General features: G+C 63.2%; 1 protein-coding gene across 1 annotated transcript; it reads right to left on the reverse strand.

The window, feature by feature from the left end:
* Nucleotides 1-794: 794 nt before the first annotated feature.
* Nucleotides 795-8,243, reverse strand: PIP4K2C (phosphatidylinositol-5-phosphate 4-kinase, type II, gamma). The gene is made up of 9 exons (XM_004692608.2): nt 8,146-8,243; nt 7,524-7,620; nt 6,593-6,739; nt 4,318-4,464; nt 4,071-4,109; nt 3,483-3,596; nt 2,920-3,166; nt 2,676-2,779; nt 795-2,515 (listed from the first exon to the last, which is right to left on the reverse strand). The coding sequence occupies exons 1-9, from the start codon at nt 8,208-8,210 to the stop codon at nt 2,435-2,437; spliced, it is 1,041 nt and encodes a 346-aa protein (XP_004692665.1). The 5' UTR covers nt 8,211-8,243; the 3' UTR covers nt 795-2,434.
* Nucleotides 8,244-9,975: the final 1,732 nt, after the last annotated feature.

The raw sequence follows: 9,975 nt of genomic DNA on the forward strand, positions 1-9,975 counted from the left end.
CGAAATTGATCCCAGTCCGACTACTCCCGCCCCCCCCTCCTGCGCTCCCCGGCTGTTACCTTCTCTGACCCCCCAGGCTGCTGGGGGGATGGCGAGCGCCCCCTTGCCTTCCTCCTAACGGTACCGGCAGGGAGGCTGCTGCAGAATGGGAAGGGGACTTCTTTTGGTGGGAAAAAAATACAAACGTGGGGGGGCACGCGTTGAGTGGCAAGTCTGAGGTTCAAAGTTAAAAACTCTCAAAGGGGGAAAGCCCTGCTCCAAGCCAGATGACTTGGGACCACACAGCCAGGGGTCCCCCCCACAGGGGCCTCCAGCGCCCAGCAAGCCACCTCCTGTCTGGAAGCCTCGTTGCTGCAGGCCTCGGTCCCCAGGGGCCGGAGGCCTCAGGCTGGGCCTCCCTTTCCCAGGCCCTGCCTACTCTTGCAGCCGCTTTCCCAGGGAGCCTGGGGCTCGGGATTGCATCTCTGTGCTCTGGGCAGGCAGGGCCCACTCGCCTTTACAGATGGGGTGTCATCAGGCTGCACACTGGAGGCTGGCTCTTTCGTGATCCCCTGGGCCCCCTAAACCTGAACTTCCACACAGCTGGGACCACACCTTGCCACACCCGCACACCGCTGGCCACCTGTTCTGTTCAGTCTATCTAGAAACCCACATTTAAGGGCCCCAGCATCTCAAGACGGGGTTCTTTATGTGGTCTCTGCCCCAGGCAGGCCTCCTCCAAAAAGTAAAAAAAAAGTGGGAGGGGGCACACGGAAGAGGGGGTAGAGGGGAAGAGGCGTTTCTGTGACAGCGTTTTAAGTCAATAATTTATTTTCTGTATTGTGACAGCAATGGGAGTAAATATACAAGATCGTTTTTTAATTAATAAAACAAAAACGATGAAGACAGCCCACAGATGACAAAAGCCACACCGCTCGTGCCACGTCAGTCACGTGGCCAGAACCACTCTAAAGCACAGCCGGCTGGCGTAACAGTTTTATGGCATCAACGGGGAGGGTGGGCAGCCGGAATGAAAGTGGTCCCCGGGGACCCTAAAGGAAGATATTGGGGTCTCCCCATCACTTCCTTCGGGGAAGCTGGGAGAGGAGATCTGATGCGTGGAGATGCACTGGCCGGGCCACAGGTCGGAATCCACCTTCACATTATGGAAATGAACAGACACTGCCAGTGACACAGAAAATGGCATCTTCGTCCCGAAAGCACCGGGGGAGGAAAGGACACTCTTCGGGCTCTCCACATTCTGAGAACTTCACACAGCCGCTCGACCGGGCGTGGAGGGGGCCGGTGGCTCCTCTCTGGGGGCGGAGCGTGATGGTGACGAAGACGACCATCTGTCCCCGGAGACTCACGGGCCAGAAGCGAACAAAACAAGCCTAACTGGAAGAAGGCTGGCGAAGGGGTGAGGGCAGGGCGTGCGAGCTGCCCTGACGGGGAGCTCCCCCACCTGGGAGCCCATGTACAGATGCTTCCTGCTGCTGGGATGAAGACCTCAGAGTGGCTAAAACAGGAATGCACCTGAACACCCTGTCCTGTCCATCGCCCTCCAGAACTGGCCACACCCCACTGAAGGCTCAGGCCCAGCGAGGGCGTGAGGTGCTGGGGAAGCGCAGCAACAGCTAACACCTTCACCTGGGCTGTGCCGCGTGGCCATCTCTGGGCTCCTGTGGCCAGAGGTGCAGGGTGGAGCTAGAAGTGGGGTGACAGATCAGAACAGGGGATTGTCGAGGAACTTCTCCAACCCCCCTGGACAACCACTAGCGCCCTCTCAGCCCTCACCTCCACGAGGCGCCAGCCCGCCAACCCCTCCCCCAGCTCAGGCTGCAAGTCCCCTGTGCATGTCCTGCACTCGCAGCTGTAGTGTCGTGAAAGCCTACGGCTCGTGGGAAGGCCACGCCGCCGCCCAGGGCTCATGGGGAAGGCCACGCCGCCGCCCACGGCTCATGGGGAAGGCCACACCGCCGCCCAGGGCTCACGGGGAAGGCCACGCCGCCGCCCACGGCTCATGGGGAAGGCCACGCTGCATGTTCTATAAGGTTCTTAGTTCACCTGTCACAGCCATGCGTGTCCGGGGTGGCTGCCTGAGCCAGGCCCTGAGGGTGGCTAACAACCCCTCCCCCAGCCCCTCCGATGGCACAGGAACAACAGGATGTTTGCTGAAGGATGAAGGCACTTGGGAGCGTCACCAGTAACACTCTACTGACACACGGACGGAGGGGCGGCAGCGAGGGAGACCAGACGGCGGACGGCAGGACCTGCCCGATGTATTTCCGAGGCCCGGGAAGGGCCCTCTCGCAAGTCGGAGTCATATGGGGCTTGCAGCCGGAATCTAGCAAAGCGGGCAAGAAGCGGCGGCCTGACCGTCCACCGCCCCCCACGCCTCTCAGAACCCACCACCTCTCACAGAGCGCCGGCCGCCGTGGAGTCGGGCAGTCTCTCAGGCAAAGATGTTGGTGATAAAATCCAGGAACCGCTTGGCGTACTGCTCGGGGTGGACAGTGGAGATCTCGGCCCCGGCCTGCGAGGGGAGGCGGGCCGCCAGGTCACCCGGCGTCACCCGCAGCTCTGCCCCCGCCGGCCCCTCTCCATGCCGGTCCCTCCGCCCCCGGCCTACTGTCCTGGACCCTCCTGGGGAGCCGCAGAAAAGCCGAGCGGGAACGGCTCCGGGGGACCCTCACCCCGTGCTTGACGGTCTTGGCTGCGTGCGCGGCTTTCTTCTTGGCGTCGTACTGCGTCAGGATGTCAATGAGGCCCATGAAATACACCTCCTTCTGGGGGGCCCCTGGAAGAGCCCGGCGGTGAGCGCGGCAGAGTCCGGTTCCCTCTCCCGGCGGCGCTCACAGCCGCTTGCCGGCCCCCCCGCCCGCGGCCTCAGACCCCGGACAACCCTGCGGCCCTGCACGCCCCCAGGCCCTCCCTCACCCTCGGCACTCCGGATGGCGTAGACATCGATGGAGGACGCGAACTCCCCGGGGCCCAGGGGCCGATGGGAATGGATGTAGCCGCCGATGCCCTCGGGGGAGGTGCCGTAGGAGCCCCCCGGGCCGCGGCCCCCGTCCCCCTCGGCCTCCCCCGCCCGGGCGGGCCCCTCCTCCTCCTCAGCAGCCTGGCCGACGTCGTGGATGCCCAGCAGGAGGCTGTAGTCCATGATCCTCAGCTGCACCAGGAACTGAGACCAAGCCGCGAGTCAGGCCCGGCCGCCCCGCACCCCACTCTGGGCCCTCCTGGGCGAAGCCAGTGCCAGAATTGAGGGCTGGGAGCTCACCACGGCCCTTCCGTCCCTACGTGACCCGGGCTCGGAGTTCATCCTGCCAGCTCACTCCAGCTACCCCTCCGTTAACTACTCTCTAGCGGGCTTCCCACTGTGCAGAGAATCCGAAAGGCGAAGGGGGGGACGCCGGTGTCCCTCAGACTGTGAATGGGGGGCAACAGCTCTGTGCGGAGCACAAAACCTGGGACCGTTCCCAGAGCCCCCCCGGCTTCACCTCCACATCTCTCTTCAGCTTCTCCAGGAACACTTTCTTCTCCTCCTCACTGATATAGACCTTCTGGTTCTTGTTGAGAAAGTCCATGTCCTTCAGGGTGGGCAGCTCTTTGACCTGGCAGAGACACAATGGCGATGGCCCCGCAGGCCCCGGAACCCGCCAGGGCGGCCGCTCGCGGCCCCTCATCTGACCCTGGGCTCCGCTGCTCCCTGGCGTCTGCTTCCGCGTCCAGTGGCTTCCCCAGACCCCGTCACTGCACTGTACCCCAAATCACACCCAACGCCTTTCCCCGTACTGCTCAGCGGGCCCCGTGCTGACCGGCCTTTCTCCTCAAGCAAACACAGCGGCTCGGCTCGCACAAGGCCCGGCGGGCGGCGGAGGCCCCCTCCGGCCCACTCCGGCCCACTCCGGCCCACTCCGGCCCCCACGGCGCACCAGGGCCGGCGGCAGCCAGCTCCCACCGCCCCTTCTGGCCAGGTCGCTCCTCACGGTGGGTTAAGGCTTGGAGAAGCCGCTGGTGACCCTACCTTTCCCCAGGAAGGTCCCTCTCATCCCCACCCCTCCCCCGCCACCCAAGAGTCATGTCACCTTTTCTTTATTGCTGGCTTCCCGGGACACCAGGGAGCCCTGAGGAGAGACCAGAGACCAAGTCAGCAGAGGCGGAAGCTCCCGGGAGGCGACCGCAGGCCCAGAGCAGCAGCTCTCCCGGCCCGCCCACCCCTGCCACCTCCCGCCTTGAGGCACCCAGCCCCCTTGAGGCTCCCCGCTTTGAGGCCCTCTTATGGCCCCCCTTGAGGCGCCTTCCCCCTATGAGCCCCCGCGAGGCGCCCCTCACCTTGAGGTCGTACTTCCTGTGCACCGGGAGCCGGTGGCTGAACATGTTGCGCATCACGAGCACGTAGCTGTCCTCGCTGTCCACGCTCACGCGGTACATGCCCAGGAACTGGGGCAGCAGCGTCTTGCCGTGGCACTTCACGATGTACTGTGCGGAGAGGGCGGGCGGGGCTGAGCCGTGCACCCCACAGCCCCGTGGGGCCTCGGCGCAGGCGCCTCTGTCCAGGGGCAGAAGCACCGGGCAGCGGCTACGCAACGCTGTGGCGGGCCATGTGCAATGCCCGGCCGCCCATGCCGCCGCCCGGCCGCCCGGTTGTTCTGGCCAAAGGGCGCCGGCGTCTCCTCCTGCCTCGCTGTGACGTGGGGGGGCGTGGGGGGGCCTCCAGCTAACGGCTCCTGACCAGGGGCAGGTGAGCAGTGACTTCGTATTCGGGGCTTTATGTACCTGGGGCTCCCTGGCGGCCTAGCGCCCCCCAGAAAAGACGTCTGCATGATGGCCTGTTTCAGACTCAAGAAATATTCCCCTCCCGTCCTTCCTGGGGGCGCCGGGGGTTGCAGCGCAGCACCACGGAGCTGTCGCAGCCGCAGGAGCGGCCAGGAGGGGCCTGGGGCGCGGCAGCCCCCTCCCGTCTCCCCGCTGCCCCTCAGCAGTGGGTTTCAGCGGCTGCGCCTGCTCTGCTCCCCACTGTCTCTGGGGCGTCCTCTCAAACCCCCCACCTCTGGCCTGTACCCCAGTTCTGTGTGCATAAAGAAGTAAATCTTAAAGACAGAAGCCCCCTGCCGGTCTGCTGGTCCCGCCCCTTCTCCTGTTCCTGCCCGCTGCCCTCCGTCATCTCCCCACAGCCACAGCGTCGTCGTCCGTCTGCCTGGAAACATCCAGAACGGACTCCAAGCCTGACTGGCTCCACGCCACGGCGCGGGGCGCTCTGTGCCTGCACGCTTGCACCGCCCGGGTCAGCCCGCCAGCTTCCCGACTGCGGCGCCCAGGCCGCCCTGCCCGGTCTGGGGAGGCCGCTGCCTCAGCCCGTCGCCTCTGCGGTCGCCCCCGAAACACCCTAAGGCACCGGCGCAGGGGCTCTCTCCGGCTGCCCTGCCGCCTGGCAGCAAAGGCCAAAGTGCTCTGTGCACCACTCCTGGTGGCGCCTCCCGAACTCCCCACGAGACCAAGCGGGGACAGGAGGGTCAGCCGCGCCCGCGGGCTCCGCCCGCCCTGGCCGGGGGTCGACGCGCGCTGAGTGTTGCGCCACCGGGGCCCTGTGCCCTCCTCTCTGAAACAGAGCGGTCGCCCTTGCCCTGCCAAGTGCCTCTCTCCCCGGGCAGTGGGGCGCGCCTGCTCCCCGTCTGCCGCGCTCGGCCTTGCCGGGGCGGCCGGGTCGCCGGCCTCCGCCATCGGCCCGGGTGCTCAGGCCGCGCCTGCTCCCCCACCTCCTGCCCACCAGCCCAGACCCACGGCGCTGCCCGCGCCTGTCCCCTGCTCCTCGCGCTCCGGTCCGGGCGAGGGTCCTCCTGCGCAGAGAGCCACGCAGCCCGTGTGCTTAGCCACCAGGTCAAGGGATTCCACGTCCCAAGTCAACGTGGTGAGGCCTCGGCTTCCCGACACTCTGGGGCTGGCTGTGACTGCGCCTTCTGCCTCTCATTTACCCCAGTGCACTTTATCCTGATTTCCTCCCCAAATTTCATTTTATTCTGATGGTTTATTTGGTTTTTACACCCCACTCAATTCCACCTTAGCCTACAGCCTGTATCTTGCTACGTGTGTGTTTCTATGTATCAGTCCTCAGCAGTTCTCCTACCAAAGGGGTGGAGGGGTCTGCATTCTCCTGTTCAGTCAGCCAGGAGCTATGGAGAAGCCCTTTCCCAAAAATTCCCAGTTCCAGGCCCTCCCTGGTGAGGCAACAGGTCAAAGCGCAGCACCAGGAAGGCGTCGGCAGACACGAGGCGCGAGTGCGACCACGGCCAGGGAGGGGCCCCAGGTGCAGCAGCCCCCTCCTGTCTCCCCGCTGCTCCCCTCAGCAGTGCGTTTCAGTAGATCCGCCTGTTCTGCTCCCCACTGTCTCTGGGGAGTCCTCTCACCCCTGCATCTCTGGCCTGTACCCCAGTTCTTGTGTGTATAAATAAATAAATCTTTAAAAAAAAAATTTAAAATCCCCAGTTTTAAAGCCGTGATGTCAAGCGCTTCTTGGGAAGCAACGTGCACTACAGGGAAGGAGGGGGCAGGCGCCTGCCGCGCTGCCAGAGCTTTGGGGGGGCACGGGGAGACGAGGCTGGGGGCCGACCTGGTGGTAGTTGGAGAGGTTGCTATGCATGTCGGCAATGTCCTCGCTGGATACTTCTTTGATGACCAGAGTCCGGTCGTAGGAGATGAGGAAGCGACCGCCGTCACTGCCTTCACTCTCGCTCGGGGGGCTCCGGGTGAGCGACACCTGGGGACAGAGTGGCCGAGGCTGAAGGCGCGAGGGGTGAGCGGGGGGCAACTACGGCCCCAATGTGGAATAAACCAGACCGAAAGCAACGTTTTCAACGTGTCCACATTCTCCCTCAAGGGCAGGTTTCACAGCTCCCACCCGAGGTCGACGAGGACTGCGACCTGGACGCGGTGGAGAATCACACTGTCCGGGACTCTCGCCTCTTCTCGGTTTTTAAGCATCAAAATAGAAACTAGCTTCACTGCTCTGCAAGAGCGCGCTTCCCTAGCTGTGCCGGGCTGGCGGGGAAGGCGGAGGCGCGCCGGGGAGAGCGGGTCCAGAGGCCGCACTGGCTTTCTCCCGGGGGCGCTGCCAGTGCGGGGTGCTGGCCCTGCCTGGCCCTGCCAGAGAACACGGGCGCAGTCGCTCCGCTCACTTCAGGCCACTAGCAGGCACCAAGTCCTCAGACCGTCAAGCCCCGTAACACCCACGACAAGACAAGCCGACGTCTGTCCAACAGCCGCCGGTCTGTCTGGGGCTCCCCGGCCACGGGCCCACCCTGGGGGTGTTGCATTACTTCCTGTGTGGCCAATGCACGCCCCCTGCCGGGTGGAGGCTGCTTCCCGTGGGCGAGCTGAGGACACACTCCACCCGCCCACCGGCCGGGCAGGGCAGCACGGGGCCTGCCTTCGGGCGAGCGAGGGAAGCGCCGTCCCGCTCTCCAAGGTGCTCACTTCTCCAGACTGGCTGTCCCGAGGACGCCCGCCTGTGAGGGGCTGCCTCTCCCGGCCGGAGGACTCACCAAGTAATCCTGGTCGTCAATGTCGAATCGGTCACGGAGGTTCCTGAAGACCTGCGGACAGTACTCCTTGAACTTGAAATGACTGGGGAGATTTTCCCTGCAGTGAGAGTTTTCCGGTAAGAAAGCAAAGAGGCTGATTGCCCGCGTGAAGTGTCCCGCATCACCTCACTTGATTCTCATACAGCCCTGCGACCCTCTAAAGGTCTATCACCCCGACTTCATGAAGGGGGACTGTGGCTCAGGGAGCCTGAGGCGCAGGCAGGGCCCCGCCAAACAGGAGCGGCTGCCCAGCTCGCGCGGCAGAGAGACACTGGAGCCGGCAGGAGGCGTCACTGCCGGCCTTTGTGACCAGGAGGACGGAGCTGCTGCTCGCGGGAGTCCTCGCCGAAAGGGCGGAGGATGGCCAGGCTGGAGGAGAGACAGACTACATACACGGGAGGGAGGTGGGGAACCACTTTCATGGCTTCTTTGCACACTACCGAAGGTGCTGCGAACTGGGAGGCTTCGGCCACACAACCTCTTAAGCTGCCCTCTGAATCTGAAACCTTCCACTCATGAACTCCCAAACTTGTCTGCTGACCTTTGCCAGGGAGGTTGACCTGAGAAGGGCAGAGATTACCACCTGTGGAAAAGGTGATTGTTGACCTTGATCTTGGAGCTGGCCTTGAAGTCATCTGGCAGCAGCATCACCGGGGGAGGCACCTGGCTGAGCTCATTGATCTGATGAACCAAAGCGAGAACAGGGAGGCAGTGAGTCGAGGCTGGGAGAGCGACTCACCACTCAGGAGTCAGCAAAGAGCGAGCAAACCTCCCTCCTTGGGAAACGGTGGCCATGCACGAGCCTGCCAGATGCTCGGGAGTGCCTGCAGCCTCTTCTCCTGCCCACGAAGGCCCGCAGAGCACCCCACATGGTCCCCACACCCCCGCCCCCGGGGCCTCCAGGCTCACAGCACTCACTTTATATTAGGCAAACCCTGCAAGCGGCACAGGACTATTTTTAAAGCTGTGAGAAATTCTAGAGAAAAAAAAAATACCCTCAGCAGACTCAGGCATTCAAGACAAACAATTCCACGCTCCGTCAGAAACGCATCAAAGGCATGTTTAAAGCACACAGTGCTAATGGCGCTCTGGGGGTCAAGAGCGCAAGAACTAAGTCGCGGCCTTACAAGCAGGACCAGTCCTTCCAGACCTCTGACCCAGTTCTCCGCAGCAGGCCCACCGGCCTGGGTGTGAAGGAAAAGGGCCGCTGATTTCAGGGGCAGTGGGGGCGGAAGAGGCGGCCTCGGCAGGTGTCTGTTCACCGACGTCAAGGCGACCCACAGCCCCGCTGCTGCAAGGGTCGCCTGCTCGCCCCGGCCCCAGAACAGCAGTCTTCCTCGGGGAGCGCGGAGCTCCTGTCGAGGTCCCCCCAGGGAGACGTGCCTTCTCCAGTGCTGTTCACTCCCCGTAACAGCGCACTCATCGCGTGACTCCAAGCTCAAGTTGACACAAACTCCCCACCCAGACGTGAGCTCTGTGAGGGCGAGGACCCTTCCGGTCGCCAGGGCCCGGCCAGCACCAAGTCAGGCGCTCGGCGGCCCACAGGTGCTCGCTAACCGGCCTGGCCTTGCTTGAACCTGGCAGAGATTATGACGTGCAGCCTAACCTAAATTCTGCTCACTGCAATAAAACCCGCTCCTCTCATTTTCAGAAGAGAAGGAGGACAACATATCCTCCAGAACAAAAAAAAAAGTCACTTGAGATTCCAGCCTGAAATTCAGCAACAGTTCTCCATGCCCCTCTCACCACCTGCTGTTGGCAGGCTGAATCATCACAGGCATATGTTCCAGCAATTTCTCCATTCCAGACACTTGAAGTAAATGTGTGTTGGCTGGAAGGTGGGGTGTTGAAGCTAAAGTACATATACCTAGGAAGCTGAGGCAGGTCTACGTGTAACCCCCCAGCCCTTGCCAAAGGAAAACCCCCCTTGTTAAGCTTCCCAGCGGGTGGGATGAGTCACCTGGAAGGTGCCCGGAACAGGCAACACCAGCGGCCTCAGCTCTGCCAGCCCAGGCGCCTGGGGCAGCCCAGTGCCAGCAGCTGAGGGCCACCCAGGCTGCTGGGAGCAGTGCAGAGTTCCCGATGCAGACGGCCCGGGCCCCCAACAACAGTGTAAAGGACCAGTGGAGACAGCGACACCCCCTTCATCCTCGCCCTGCCATACAACCCAAGGAAGGCGATTTCCAGTCCTCCCCCCATCCAAGGTCACTGCACCAGCCCCTCCAGGCTTGAGGGCAGGAACGGCCGTTCCCCTCACTTGACGGCTGTTCCCCTCACTTGAGTATTCCGGGGAAAGAAGAGGCAGTAGCCTTGCTGACCTCCTCGCACCCGCCATAAGCTCTGCATCGTTCCTGCTTTTCAAGTTCACCGCCTGGCGGAAGCGGGACCAGATCCAGCCATCCGGCCGTCGGAA

Source organism: Condylura cristata, unplaced genomic scaffold (assembly GCF_000260355.1).
Source record: "Condylura cristata isolate star-nosed mole 26May11 unplaced genomic scaffold, ConCri1.0 scaffold00034, whole genome shotgun sequence".
Taxonomy (NCBI): domain Eukaryota; kingdom Metazoa; phylum Chordata; class Mammalia; order Eulipotyphla; family Talpidae; genus Condylura; species Condylura cristata.